Here is a 14,433-nt window from a genome sequence, read left to right as displayed (position 1 = left end):
GAAGTGCATCTGTTGAATATAAGCACACAGCTACCTCCTGCAACAAGGTGGTACCCACCTCTCGTGAGCACCCCCTGCCTGGGTGTGCATTTGCACCTCCCTCAGTCTGTGGTGACTTCTGTGGCTGGTTTCTCAGGTGGTTTCAGTGACTCAGCCCTCCAGCCAAGTCTCACACACAGTCTGTGGGCTTTCAACAAAACAAAACCCCTTTAATTAATCACTGTGCTGCTAGGTTCCCTGGCCCACTCCCCCACTCCTGCACCTTCACCTTCACCTTACCGCAAGGCCGAAGTCCTCTTCGCCGTCCCAGCAGCCAGTGAGGACCCCTCTCTCTTACTCCCCTGCTCCCTGCCAGCATCTGATCTGTCTGTGGTGCTGCTCCTTCAGCCAGCCTGGAACACAGTTCTCACTCCTCCAACTCCAGGCAGCAACTGCCTGACTCTCACTCTACAGCTCCTTCCAAATGGGTCTGCAACCCTCTGATTTGCTGCTCCCTGCACAGTCTGTCTAGGCCACTTGGAGGGCTTCTTTGCTGCTCTTTTTCTATGGCGGGAGTGATAGAACCCTGGGGCTTATGCTCAAATAAATTTGTTAGTGTCTAAGGTGCCACAAGTACTCCTTTTCTTTAGCACACTCTGTCACACCTCCACAGAAAATTCTTGATGGTTACTGAAAATAAGACACAGTTGATTGATAAGATTTGTATAGAACTCATTCAAGACAAGAAGTTTAACTAACGACTCATACTAAAGCACAAGCTAATCATCACAGGCAGAGACGGCAGCCCAGTTGAAATAAATCAGGGAGGTGTGGTGATCAACCGAGAAGATATGACCGTCTTTTATGAGGAGGCCGACAGCATCCTTGTAAAACAAATGGTGATGGTCGCGAAAGAGGAACAGGTGGGAATATCCGTGTTATCAGACTACACTGATGTATTTGTCTTGCTCCTGCACCATTACTGCAAACAGGGCGCAATATCTTTAGTGAGCATGGAACCCCCTCAATCCAAGGGAGAGCTGGACTAGACATCCATGCTACTGCTAATTAGGAACAGGTTCACCTTGTACAAGGGCTGTTACCTTCCCATGCACTCAGGCTGTGATACAGTAGCTAACTAGTATGGTCTTGGCAAAGGCACTGTTGAAGATTCTGTGTGCTAGATGCTCCCTCTCTCTGCAGAGTGACATCAGTGCAGCAGAGCCTGGTGTCCTTGAACAGGCAACCAAATTCATGGCTGCCAGCTACAAACACTCAAACTGCCACCACGTCAGACACACGGCAGAAATCGGTCAGCAAAAATTGGCAAAGGTACCACCAGAGCTCAGCTCCTTACCCTCAACGACCAAAGCATTTAAAGAAAATGGAAAATGAGCACATCTCCATGCGTGTGTGGGTAAAAGTGCTTGGAATCCATTAGGGATGGATCCACCATGACAAGTCTCTCCTTCCAAAAACTGTAGCAGACAATGCTGTGCTTGTTCTCTGGATATTTTGAAGTTAAACAAGTACTCTTGTGAGAGTGATGCACCTTGTAAATCTATGAGATGCATATGCAACCGCGCCAAACTGCCATGGACCATGTTCTGTACAGGGCAGGGAGGTGTAGTGTGTAGCAATGACCTGACGAAATCAGCTTTAGCTTTGGGAGATCACAAGCAATGACTCGTATTATTCATCCTGGGGCACTTAGTGGTCTGAATGAGGGAGATCACTAATCATTTATAATGATTCCAATGTTAAGAATTTGGTTCAAATTATTCTTCTTCTTGAATATAATGTGCTGAATATTTTTCACATTAAAAGAGTGGTTGGTATATCTAATGAAAATCGAGGGCTGCCCCGACTCCCCTCCTCTTGTACCTCTGTGATTCAAATATATAGGTACTGATGGCTATAGCAAGTATTAAATGCATGCATTTCATAGATTAGAACTTAATTTTGTATGCGGCAGATCACACACGGTCTTACTGGTTCTGGGGGGACAGGGGTGGCGAGATGGAATGACAGGTTGATATTTCAAAATGCTCAACAGTGTCATCAGGCAGATTTGTAAAGTGTGTGGTTTTGTGACACAGAATCCACCAAAAACCCTTGTGTGGACCCTAGAGCAAGGTTGCCCAGAGTGCCTTCTGGGCTTAGAGGTCTGCCTAGAGCTGGGTGGGGCCCTGTGGCAGCCAGACTCTGGACTGTTGGAATGCGAGTCACACCCTCAAAGACCAGGGCTCTCAGTGCCAAAAGCAAAGTCTCAGTGTGCTACGATTGTCTGTGTGTTCCAGGGGGACCACGGGGCTCCAGGTGTGGATGGGCGCCCAGGGCTGGAAGGTTTCCCAGGACCTCAGGTGAGTGTCGGGATTCCAGCTCCCTGACCCACCCTAACTACTCTTTGTGGAGTCTCTGTTATTCTTAGAGCCCCTGCCCAGGTGTTTGTAGTGGGGCAACTTCAGCACGTGCTGGTTGCGGATGCAGGGCCTGGATTGTTCTCACTGCTATGTGACACATACAAATGGTCTGCTTCCTAGTGGCAAATGTCAGGTGTCCCTTGCCCTGTCACTGAAGTCCTCGCTGCAGACTGATAAAATGCATCTGAGTCGCTCTCCGTCGGCTGAGCAGACCTGCCTGGTCTGTTCACAGCCTGTCCCTGGCCATCGTTTCCCACCCCCACCTGGTTCCCAGCTCTTCCACGCGCTGTCCCTGCCCACACCCCCAGCACTCTAGAGGGTCCCATTCTGCTCTGTGTTTGGCCAGGTTTCCAATTCCTTTTGGTGCCCTGCCCTGCCCCAGGTGCAGAGACTGCACTGGTGTATAAACTCCACTAGCAGATAGATCATGGGGGGCATCTGCTGTTCCCCTGGGGACAGGACGGGCCATGCCAAGAGGCAGGAGCGTTCTCATCAGCAGAGCTGCAGCTCCTGCTAGCCCCAAGAGGGACTGTTTCACCCCATTTGGTTACCTCGTCAGGCTCAGCTCCTCCGTTCCCAGTTCATTCAAGCGGCTCGCCTGTGTGATGGCGCCGTTCCCGCCAGGGCTGTCCCTCGCCGCACGGTCGCTAATGGGTACAGCCTGTTAGCCACAGGAGACGTCCTGGGACGTTAGAGCCTGTTCTGTCTCTTTGCTCTCTCTGGACCAGCTCCCCTGCTGTTTCCGTGATGGCAGAGGCAGGACTAGTTTGTCTCTGAAGTGAGCGCAAGACCCTCGTAGGTACCGGAGCCTGCCCCTTCTGCCAGGCTGGCACTTTGCCACTTGACGCCTGTAGTGTGGATTCAGAGGCCACCGTAGCAATGTGAAGATTGTGTGTTGTGTTGTGTTGTCTCTCTCTCCTGGGCGTGGAGGTGAGCAGCTCTCGCCCCTGCTTCTCGTTGCAGGGACCCAAGGGTGACAAGGGCAGCCAGGGGTCTAAGGTGAGTACTGTGCTGGGTGCCGGTGCACACTGCCGTTCTCTGGGGAGCACACGGCGCGACCTCCCCCAGCCCCTTGAGCTCTGTTCTGGTTCGGGGGTGGCATCTGTGTGCGTATTTTGGTCCCTTGTTGATTCTGAACAGTGTCTCATCCCGGCTTGGCTGGCTCCCTTCCCTCCATGCCGGCCCAGCCCAGCTTCTGGCCCACCAGCCTCTGGGCTGCTCTGATCGCCAAGCTCTGTCTCCACCCCCAGCTGCTCAGGGCGGTGGGGGGAGGCTAGGATTGGGAATCCAGCCCCATTGGGCTGGAGGGGGTGCAGTTTGGGATCGGGGGCCTGGCCGCCATCTGGGCGGTGCCATCTGGGCACCACGGGGGCAAGGTGGGGGAGGCACGGTCTGGGCTCGGGGGCCCAGTGAGGGGCGTGGTCTGGGCTTGAGGGCCTGGGCCCACGGTAAGGGGGGGCAGGCTTGTGGGGAGGGCCCTGCAGTTGCGAGAAGGGGCCATGTGGGCTGAGGTTGGATGCGGTAGGAAGGAAGCCTGCACTGAATTGTCTTTCTCAGGGTGAACAAGGCCAAGATGGAGTGGGATCCCCAGGCCCCCCTGGGCTCCCTGGACCCCCGGGGCAGGTCATCTATGCGTCGGGTGAAGAGGTAAGGACGCGTCTCCCCTGTGGCCTGCACTCCTGTCTCTGGGCCCCCTCTGCCCAGGCTGTTCCCTCTCTGCCCACACCCTTGCAGCAGTCACAACCGGCTGCTGTGTGCCAGTTCCCTTGGGTTTAGCATCAGGCTGAGCAGCACCTTCGTGCCTGCCTGGCACTGGTGAGTTACTATGGGCTGGTGCCGACCCCCAGCTGGGGCCCCAGCATCCCACGGCTCATGCAGCTTGGAGCCGGGCTGCGCTTGAGTGCACTTTCATAGCTTCATAGATATTAAGGTCAGAAGAGACCAATCTGATCATCTAGTCCGACCTCCTGCACAACGCAGGCCACAGAATCTCACCCACCCACTTCAGCAAGAGTGTCACCGCTGGCAGGACTGGTCCGGGCTGTGGAGCTGCTCCCTGGGGAGAAGCACCTGTTTAACTTGGAGTAAAAGCCCCGAAACTGAGAGCGCTCCCACATGCTGATACCCCTGTGAGTTCAGAGAGGCAATGCCTGGGCCAGCCCTGCAAGTGGCAGTGCCCTGCTGCACCTCGTGCCTGGGCGGGGCTCCAGGCAGGGGCCGGGTGCTGCCTGTCCTCCTCCAGTTGCAGGATCAGGACCTGTGTGAGTGGAGGCTGTTGCCATTTTGCAAACTCAGCTGTGTGAACATTAGCACTGTTCAGAGAGCCAGGTGGGAGGGCAGGGAGCTCCAGTAAGGGCCGGCAGAGGAAAGAAGAGATGGGAGGGTTTAGGCAAAGGGAAGTCAGAGCTGGCTGGAGCTGAAACGCAGACAAATGGGAGCTAGACCAGGCCAGTGCCATAATTAAAAGTACACCGCAGGAAATCCAGCCCAGTCCAGCGCCACCTGTGTGCACCCTGAACATGATGACAGGACGCTTGTGTGCCCCTGGACGTGTGAATGAGTGATTAAAGACATGGGCTAGAACAAACTGATGGGACGGTTAAGCACAAGCTAAACTGAGTAAATGGGCAGAGGTCTGTCTTAGGCTATGTTCCTAACGGCTCAGACAGCTTGCTTGGTTATCTCGAGCTGTTTTAAACGGTGAGATCTTCAGCACAGAGCCTATATCGTGTACATGTGGCCGTGTGTCTCCAGGCCCTGACACAATGGCTGCGTGCAGCAGAGAGGATAAAAGCATGACAGTGGGAGAAGGAATAAGTGGCGCTAAGTGGAAAGGACCAAACCCGTAGAACCCATCGGCATGGCCTTTCGAGTTCGGCTGGGGCATTTCACGCTGGGAGAGGGCACATCGCCCTTAACAAGCAGAGCAGTGGGCCTGAGCCAAAGCTGGCTGAAGTTAGTGCGAAGTCTCCTATTGACCCCAGGGGGCTTTGGGTCAGCCCCTCCCTTGGCAGAAAGTCAGTTCTTGGCATCACTGAGGTAGGCAGGAGGAAGACAGTGGGGATCTGTGGTATAATATGTATCTTTTCCTTTTTAGAAAGCATTAGCTGGTTTGCCAGGCCCTGAGGTACGTAGCCCTGAGCATCCCCCTGCCATTTGCCCAGCCAGCAGCCCCAGCAGTCCCCTTTGTGCATCAATGGTTTTACACTTATCCCAGTGCCTGAGGAGAGAGAGTTTACAGGTGTCTGTTTCTTTCCTCAGGGCAGACAAGGTCAAGCTGGCTTCCCGGTGAGTAGCTTTATGATTTTACTGACAGAGCCCTGAGAATGGGAAGGCTACCTGTGCCCCATGCTGAGGAGCCCATGTCCCCGGTGGGAGCCCGAACCAACCCCCCAGATCCAGACACTCACCAATCCGGGGTGTTCACAGTCCGGACCTGGAGCTAAATGTTGAGTTTCTCTCTGAGCCAGATCCCCAGCTGGTGTAAATCCGTGTAGCCCCATTGGAGTCAAAGCCTGCGCACACTAGCTGGGAATCTGGCCCCTTTCCTGTTCCTAACGTGGCACCCACGAGACGCCGACTCTGTCAGATGCTGGGTCGGGGCGTTTGTGGAGACCTGCTTGTGACTGGGCCAGAGCTGAGGTTCATTTCGATTCCCGTCACTTTCAAGAGTGTTACGGGTTTACACGACCGTGTAACGTTGTCTGTGGAGACGCGCTTGCTACACAGGCTGTGCGAGACACGCTGGGGCCACACAGTACATTTGCCTGCAGTAATACGTTGCAGACCTTTGTTTGGGTGTTTTTGACCAAATACATTGAGTGCAAACTCCTGCCTGCCAAAGCAACCAGGCTTCTTGTGAAGCAAGCTGCAAACATCTTCTGTGGGCCTGAGCTTTCTAACCCCTGGGAAGGCATCTCCTTGCCTGCCCCACCTTGGGAGAAGTCATAGGTGCTGGAACTAGGGGCAATGGCTTGAAGTGGATTCCATCATATCCAGGGTTTACAGTTTGGTTGAGTGGCTCTCAGCACCCCCACTGTACAGATTGTTCCAGCCCCCCTGGGGGAAGCCCACAGTACTGGAAGTAAAGGGGTATCCTGCATCATTACACTGTCTTCATGGCTATTCCTCCCTGCCTCCGTTTGCAGGGCCCAGTGGGACCTAAAGGAGACTCAGGAGTGCCAGGTTTCCCAGGTACTCCAGGACCAAAGGTAGGCCGGCCTGTCTGCTTGTCTCTGTCCCCAGTGCTCACTGGATGATTTTGATTTGTGGTGATGTGATGTTTCTTGTGTCTACAAAGTTCCTGCTCTCTGACTCCCAGCCCCACTGATGGGTATTCGCTGACTCCCAGTTCATAGTGGAAGGGACCAGACACAGTCCTGTCACAGCACTGGCCTTGAACTCCTTTAGTCCCATGGGGCATGGCAATTCATATTGGTTCAGGTACCTGGGTTACCATGCTGGCGGCCGTCACTCTGTGAGGAGTCACCAGATCCCACGAGAGTAATAGGAGAGCAGCTGTGCTCCCAGTGAACCCAGCGGAATGAGAGAAATGCCAGGTGTAAAATCACCTACTGGCTTATCCCATCCCTTCATCCCCACTGCTGCTGCAGGACTGCTCCCTGCTGCCTTTCATTGAGTCTTGTTCTGAATGTCTCCAATCATGGGGTTTCCATGATGCCGTGAGAAGCCCCAGCTTGGCTCAGGGAGCTCTTGCTGTGCTAGCTCTGTCCCCTGATGCTCACAATGAAGCTGAGCAAACTGAGCTATGCGATGCTGGGATGCATAGACGGGAATCTCGCGTAGGAGCAGAGAGATTATATTACCCCTGTATTTGGCAATGGTGCAACCGCTGCTTCCATACTGTGTCCAGGTCTGGTGCCCACAATTCAGGAAAGATGTTAATAAATTGGAGAGGGGTCAGAGAAGAGCCACAAGAATGATTAAAAGATTAGAAAACAGGCCTGTTAGTGATAGACTCATGGAGCTCAACCTCTTTAACTTAGAGAAGGTTAAGGGGTGACTTGATTACCTGGGTAACAAAACATGGGGAACAAATATTTAATAATCTAGCCAAGAAAGGTCTAACAGGATCCAATGGCTGGAAGTTGAGGCTAGACAAGTTGAAACTGGAAATGAGGTATACATTTTTAACCATTAGAACAATGAACCATTGGAACAGCTTACCAACGGTCATGGATTTTCCATCACTGGCACTTCTTAAATCCAGATTGGACATTGGTCTGTAAACTCTGCTCTAGGGATGATTGTGCGGCAGGTCTCTGGCCTGTGCTGTGCAGGAGCTCAGACTGGATGATGGCAGTGATCTCTTCTGGCCTTAGAATCTAGGAGTAATTTGTGCCAATATTTTTCATTAGCCCCAGTCTTTAGCGATGACACTTTACTACGGTAAACTGTGGTCTCCCACACTGGGAGCCCAGAGAGATAGTGGAGAAGCAGAGGAAAGGGACAAAAGTCCCCCTCCATTTGTCAGCCATACCTCTCTTAGGTCACAGTCTGCTCTTGGGCAGTGCAGCAGAGCACCGCCCCATCCAGGGTGAGTTCACAGCCGGAGCGTAGCCCTCTGTGGCACTCATGGGCTTGTACTTAACTGTTAGAGAAACTCTGAGAGCAGCTCTCCCTTGCCACCTGGGCAGTCACAGAGAGCCGTGGGAAGGCAGCTGTTGTTTGGGCAGGGGCTGGGTTGTCTTTCTTCTGACTCCTGCTTGTTTTATCTCCTGCTGGAAGGGTGAGAAAGGAGAGCCTGGAGCAATCATCGGCCCAGATGGGACGGGTATCTCGGCCGGCACGAAAGGAGACAAGGTCACGCACGGACTCGGGCTCTCACCTGGCCTGCTTTGGGTGCTCACCCAGCGTTGGGTGCTCCAGGGCAGGGTGGAGCGCCACGCTCTGGGAAGTGGGGGGTGGCCAGCCCCAGGGCAGGGGCTAGTTTCACATGAAGGTTTCTCTGCCTCTGGGGGGCAGTGGCTACACTGAGCAGCCGGGGGATGTAGTGAGGGCTCACACTCACTCCCCATGCCAGCCTGGGGAATTGGGGCTGCAACGACTGGTCATGACTCACTACACTGTAAGCGCCAATAACCACTGGCCTACATTGCTCTATCCCTGCGCCCATCTCCTTCAGCTCACCCCCCCACACCTCCTTCCGATGCTCAGCTAGGGCACTGAGCCGTCCCTGCCCTTCGACCCCCCACAGCTGCCAGGGCCGATCCTGCCGAGGGAGATCAGCTCACTGCAGGAGCGAGGAGAGTTTGAGGCTGGCTCGTGGTTGGAGAGGTTGCAGGGCAGTCGAGTGTGTTGTCGACAATGCAGACACAATTCCCCAAATGTCCCAGGGCCCCTGTATCTGTCAGCGGTACGTGAGCACTGTTAGTAGCTGTGCTCAGGGTGAGCGGTGCTGGGGACTACAGGGAAGGCACAGCCTGCTGAATCCTCCTTCCCACTGGTCAGGGAGGGCCGCAGCACCCCTAGATGGGGAGGTGACATCAGCATGGGGGTGATGGAGAAATAGCCCCAGGAAGAGACTGTGGGTGGCCACATGTGCATCATAATGCTAATTCTTTTCCTGTTTTTTGCACACAGGGTGAGCAGGGACTCGTGGGACCCATGGGCCCAGCAGTAAGTTAGCACCTACATCTTTCTAGCCTTCTGTCAGTAAGGGATGGCTTTTCACGCTCTCTGTGTGCCAGGTGCTTACTACAATTGGGGGTCACGCAAACAGATTGTGTGTTCAGGGGATGGTCTTCATACTCCGGAGCAGCCTCCTTTTGTCTTGCTCAGAACTGGTTTGAGACGTACCGAAGTTGGATCTGCGACAGAAATACCAGCCCAAGTGGGTGGCGCTCAGAGTGAGTGCTCATTAGCAAGCCCCACACGGGGCCGTCGGCCAGAGGAACCAAGGGTTTGGCAAACCCCAGAGCTTGCTCTGGAGCCCTTCTGACTCTATATAGCCAGGGTCAGATTGCCAGGAGCAAGTGTGTGGCCTCCAACCTGGATGTCTGTGAATCGGTGCTGAGCAATGCCTACAACTCACGTGCACTATCTGAGCTGCAGGATAGGCCCAGCCGTCAAGGACAGGGGAGCTAGAGGTGGCTAGAGGCAAAAAGGCGCCTTTTAAAATGTGAAAGTCAGATCCTAGTGAGGAAAACAGAAAAGAACATAAACTCTGGTACGTCCGGTGTAAAAGTATAATATGGCAGACCAAGAAAGAATTTGAAGAGCAACTAGCTAAGAACACAAAAACTAACAGCAACAAAATTTTAAGTACATCAGAAACCGGAGGTCTGTCAAATAGGCAGTGAGGCCACTAGGTAATGGAGAGACTAAAGGAGCACTCCAGGAAGACAAGGCTATTTGGAGAAACTAAATAAATTATTTGCATACGTTTTCACCCTAGAGGATGTGAGGGAGATTCCCACACCCGAGCCATTCCTTTTTAGTGACACATCTGAGGAACTGTCCCAGATTGAGGTGTCATTAGAGGAAGTTTTGGAACAAATTGATAAACTGAACTATAATAAGTCACCAGGACCAGATGGGATTCACCCAAGAGTCCTGAAGGAACTCAAATGTGAAATTGCAGAACTACTAACTGTAGTCTGTAACCTATCATTTAAATCAGCTTCTGTACCAAATGACTGGAGGACAGCTAACATGAATCCAATTTTTAAAACGGGCTTCAGAGCCGATCACAGCAATTACAGGCCAGTAAGCCTGACTTCAGTACCAGGCAAATTGGTTGAAACTATAGTAGAGAACAAGATTGTCAGACACATGGATGAACATAATTTGTTGGGGAAGAGTCAACATGGTTTTTGTAAAGGGAAATCATGCCTCACCAATCTACTAGAATTCTTTGAGGGAGTCAACAAGCATGTGGACAAGGGTGATCCAGGGGATATAGTGTACTTAGATTTTCAGAAAGCCTTTGACTAGGTCCCTCACCAAAGGCTCTTAAGCAAAGTAAGCAGTCATGGGATAAGAGGGAAGGTCCTCTCATGGATTGGTAACTGGTTAAAAGATAGGAACCAAAGGGTAGGAATAAATGGTCAGTTTTCAGAATGGAGAGAGATAAGTAGTTGTGTCCCCCAGGGGACCAGTTCTGGGACCAGTCCTATTCAACATATTCATAAATGATCTGGAAAAGGGTAAACAGTGAGGTAGCAAAATTGGCAAATGATACACAACTACTCAAGATAGTTAAGTCCAAAGCAGACTGCAAAGAGTTACAAAGGCATCTCACAAAACTGGGTGACAAAATGGCAGATGAAATTCAATGTTGATAAATACAAAGCAATGCACATAGGAAAAAATAATCCCAACTCTACATATAAAATGATGGGATCTAAATTAGCTGCTACCACTCAAGAAAGAGATCTTGGAGTCATTGTGGGTAGTTCTCTGAGAACATCCACTCAATGTGCAGCAGCAGTCAACAAAAGATAACCATGTTAGGAACCATTAGAAAAATGATGGATAATAAAACAGAAAATGTCATAATGCCACTGTATAAATCCATGGTACACCCACACCTGGAATATTGTGTGCAGTTCTGGTCACCCCATCTGAAAGAAGATATCTGAATGAGAAGAGGTGCAGAGAAAGGTGACAAACATGACTAAGGGCATGGATCAGCTTCCATATGAGGAGAAGTTAAAAATACAGGGACTGTTCAGCAATGACTGAAGAGTGGGACGTTACAGAGGTCTGTAAAATCATGAATGATGCAGACACAGTGCTTAGGGACGTGTTATTTACCGCTTCACATAACACAAGAACCAGGGGTCACCCAATTAAATTAATAGGCAGCAAGTTTAAAACAAAAGGCAGTACTTCTTCACACAATGCACAGACAACCAGTGGAACTCACTGCCAGGGAATGTTGTAAAGGCTAAAGTATAACTGGGTTCACAAAAGAACTAAATCGGTTCATGGAGGATGGGTCTGTCAATGGTTATCAGTTAAGATGGTCAGAGACACGACCCCACACTCTTGGTATCCCTAAACCTCCGACTGCCAGAAGCACCTGGCTCTGGTCATGGTTGGAAGACAGATTATTGGGCTGAATGTACCATCGGTGTGATCCAGTATGGCTGTTCTGATGTACTTAGGAATGCACAGAGCCAGGAGGTGCATGCTGAGGACAAAGGAATGAAGCATGGCCAGGCTTTTCCACTCCAGTGTCCTTTGTCCTTCGTATCTAGTAGTTCAGCACAGAGCCAGCTGCACTTCTTATCCCCCTGTTTCTGCCCATGTCATTCCTGCACGGGTGTGCAGTCTGAGTGTGTGTTCCTTTCCTGCTCTCCCCTTTAGGGCCCGCATGGACGACCTGGACAGAAGGGGGAAATCGGCTTTCCTGGCAGACCGGTAAGAACTTCTCTTAACTTGTCTCTGGTTTGTTCCCTGAGCTGGGTCTGGTGCTCCTTTCCCTAGCTAGCACTGCCCCCATTACCTCCCTGGCTGAAAGAAGTGGAGACACCCCCATGCTGAGACTAATAGGGAATACTGGTGATGCTACACAGCTTGGCTCACTTGGGGAGCTCTCGCTGTGCTCGTGTTTTCACCAGATGCTCACAAGCAAGCTGAGCAATTGCTATCGTGGGATGCATAAACAGGAGAATCTTGAGTGGGAGTAGAGAGGATATTTTGCCTCTGTATTTGGCACTGGTGCAAACAGTGCTGGAATCCTGTGTCTGGTTCTGGTGCCCATAATTCAAGAAGGATGTTGATAAATTAGAGAGGTTCAGAGAAGAGCCGTGAGAATGATTAAAGGAGTTGAAAACCTGCCTTACAGTGAGAGACTCATGGAGCTCAATCTATGTAGCTTACCTAAGAGAAGGTGACTTGATCACAGTCTGTAAGTGCCTACATTGGAAACAAATGTTTAATAACTGGCTCTTCGGTCTAGCAGAGAAAAGCTCTCACATGCTGCAATGGCTGGAAGTTTATTTCAGATAAATTCAGACTGGAAATAAGGTGTACATTTATAACAGTGATAGTAATTAATCATTGGAACGATTTCCCAAGGGTCGTGGTGGATTTTCCAGCACTGACAATTTTTAAGCCAACATCGGCTGTTTTTCTGCCAGCTCTGTGCTGGGAATTACTGTGGGGCAGGTCTCTGGAGTGTGCGGTACGGGAGCTCAGACTGGATGGTCAGAGCACTGGTCAGGAGAAGTACATCAAGTGGTAGAGTTTGGGGGCTCGCAAATGTCTCCGATTCGTTGGAGGCATGTTCCCTGCCCTCCCGGGGGCTTTTTCCCTTCTGATTTAGCAAGAGGAATGCTGCCTAAGACAGCCCTCCCTGGGTGCAGTGTGTGGTGTTGTGCCGTCAGCTGGAGTCAGCACAGCTGTGGGAGTGAGCAGTGTCTACTATATGTTACTCCATTCTGAACCCTGGGTTTGATGTTTATCTACAGGGTCGTCCCAGCATGAACGGGCTGAAGGGCGAGAAGGGGGACCCCGGAGGGCTCGGCTTGCAGGTGAGTGCCCCCGGGGACGATGGCATGCCGGAGGTGCTGCAGCTGACTTTGGCAATGGCCTGCCGCATTGCCCTGGCTCTGTGCAGAGGACAAGTCCCTGCCCAGAGAGCCAACTATCACAGCACAGGGAAGAGGCACCATACAGGTTTAATGAGTGAGGGAGAGGGCTGGGCTGGGGGGTGGACGGAGGACAGGGATGCTGGCAAGAGCAACCCAGGGTGAAAAACGTTTTCAGGGTTCCCCGACCACCACAGCACCGAAAAACCCCACAGCCAGCCAATCAGAGAGGAGATGATGGATTGTGGTCGGCAGCCAGAGCATCCGCCCCGTCCTTAGAGCTGGCCCCGGGGAGAGGGCTGGGCTCAGGGTGTCCATGTTGTCGGCGTGGAGCTTGGTTTGCTTTGTGAAAGGAAAGAGGCACGTGGGCCAGGGGCAGCCGTCCCCACGTGTCCTAGCCTAGCTACTGCTGTGCAGGGTCCAGGAGCGGAGGGCCCTGAGGGGAACAGCCATCAGTCACGGGCGCTCTGCCGCTGTCCCCACCTTGCCAACACGCTACTGGGCGCTGCATGGCAGTGCCAGCAGGGAGCCAGTCCTGGGCAGAGAGGGCAGGGGGAAGGGGGCCATGATGAATGCCAATGGCTCACTGAAGCCCTCGTCCCCCTTCCCATGCTCCGCCTCTGCCACTGCTTCCCTCTCCTGGCCACGCTGTGCCCATCTCCAGCCTGCCCATCAGGCAGGGCTCGCTGCTGCTGTCTGTATTCAAAACCCTCCGTGCACTGGCTCACAACCGCTGCTTCTCCTTGGTCTGCTCCCTTGGCACCAGCCTCGACCTTCCTCTCCTGTGGGCAGCCCAGGAGAGCTGGCCCCCCTCAGTGAACGTGCCCAGGAGAGCTGGCCCCCCTCAGCGAACGTGTGTGTTCTCCCTCCCCTAACCCTACCCCTGGGTGCCTTTCTCCAGGCCCATGATTGTGGTGCAGTGTGGATGACGGCGCTGTGACTATAAGTCTGTGCTGACATTGGAAGCCTCAGGGTTTTGGGTACCTGACTTGAGACCGCCCCCAGAGCCTGACTCTGAGGGGCTGAGCCCTCGGCCACTCCCAGTGACCCCAGCGCAGCCCCTCTGAAAACCAGGCCTTCCGCGTCTCCATTTGGGCATTCAGGGGCAGAGGTGTCCAGGTGCTTTCGGAGACATGGGTGTCTGCGTCCAGCTGTATTGGGCAGAGACCCGCAGTGGGGGTCTTGGTTAGTCTGCGGAGGAGTAAGACCCTCAGGCTGACTGCATCAGTCCAGCCGCCTGAAACCCAATGAACTCTTTCTCTGCAGGGTCCGCCGGGTCTCCCCGGGCCCCCAGGTGCCCCTGGCAGTGTAGTGTCCATCTACGACAATAACGTGAGTAACAGTCCTGGCACATCATCGCACCATGCTCTGGGGTCAGGGTCACACAATGGCCAGGGCCATGAAAGGTGTTCCCACTGTTTACTGCCCCCTATGTGCTTGGCGGCAGGCACACAGATGGGCACACGGGTGCT

General features: G+C 52.8%; 1 protein-coding gene across 7 annotated transcripts in view; it reads left to right on the top strand.

The window, feature by feature from the left end:
• Positions 1–14,433, top strand: part of COL18A1 (collagen type XVIII alpha 1 chain) — a 241,149-nt gene that overhangs the window by 209,716 nt on the left and 17,000 nt on the right. For 6 of the 7 annotated variants that reach the window (XM_038421864.2, XM_038421865.2, XM_038421859.2 and 3 more), the window contains 11 exons: positions 2,280–2,342; positions 3,366–3,401; positions 3,960–4,049; positions 5,500–5,529; positions 5,664–5,690; positions 6,551–6,613; positions 8,151–8,225; positions 9,006–9,041; positions 11,736–11,789; positions 12,842–12,904; positions 14,228–14,293. In XM_038421864.2, coding sequence (XP_038277792.1) covers positions 2,280–2,342; positions 3,366–3,401; positions 3,960–4,049; positions 5,500–5,529; positions 5,664–5,690; positions 6,551–6,613; positions 8,151–8,225; positions 9,006–9,041; positions 11,736–11,789; positions 12,842–12,904; positions 14,228–14,293 — 603 coding nt within the window. The remainder of the gene's footprint in view (positions 1–2,279; positions 2,343–3,365; positions 3,402–3,959; positions 4,050–5,499; positions 5,530–5,663; positions 5,691–6,550; positions 6,614–8,150; positions 8,226–9,005; positions 9,042–11,735; positions 11,790–12,841; positions 12,905–14,227; positions 14,294–14,433) is intronic. The other variant, XM_043505773.1, reaches the window with a different exon arrangement.

The sequence above is a fragment of the Dermochelys coriacea genome, chromosome 11, assembly GCF_009764565.3.
Source record: "Dermochelys coriacea isolate rDerCor1 chromosome 11, rDerCor1.pri.v4, whole genome shotgun sequence".
NCBI classification, from domain to species: domain Eukaryota; kingdom Metazoa; phylum Chordata; order Testudines; family Dermochelyidae; genus Dermochelys; species Dermochelys coriacea.
The sequence above is the reverse complement of the archived record's forward strand: the minus strand, read 5'-3'. Positions and strand labels throughout refer to the sequence as shown.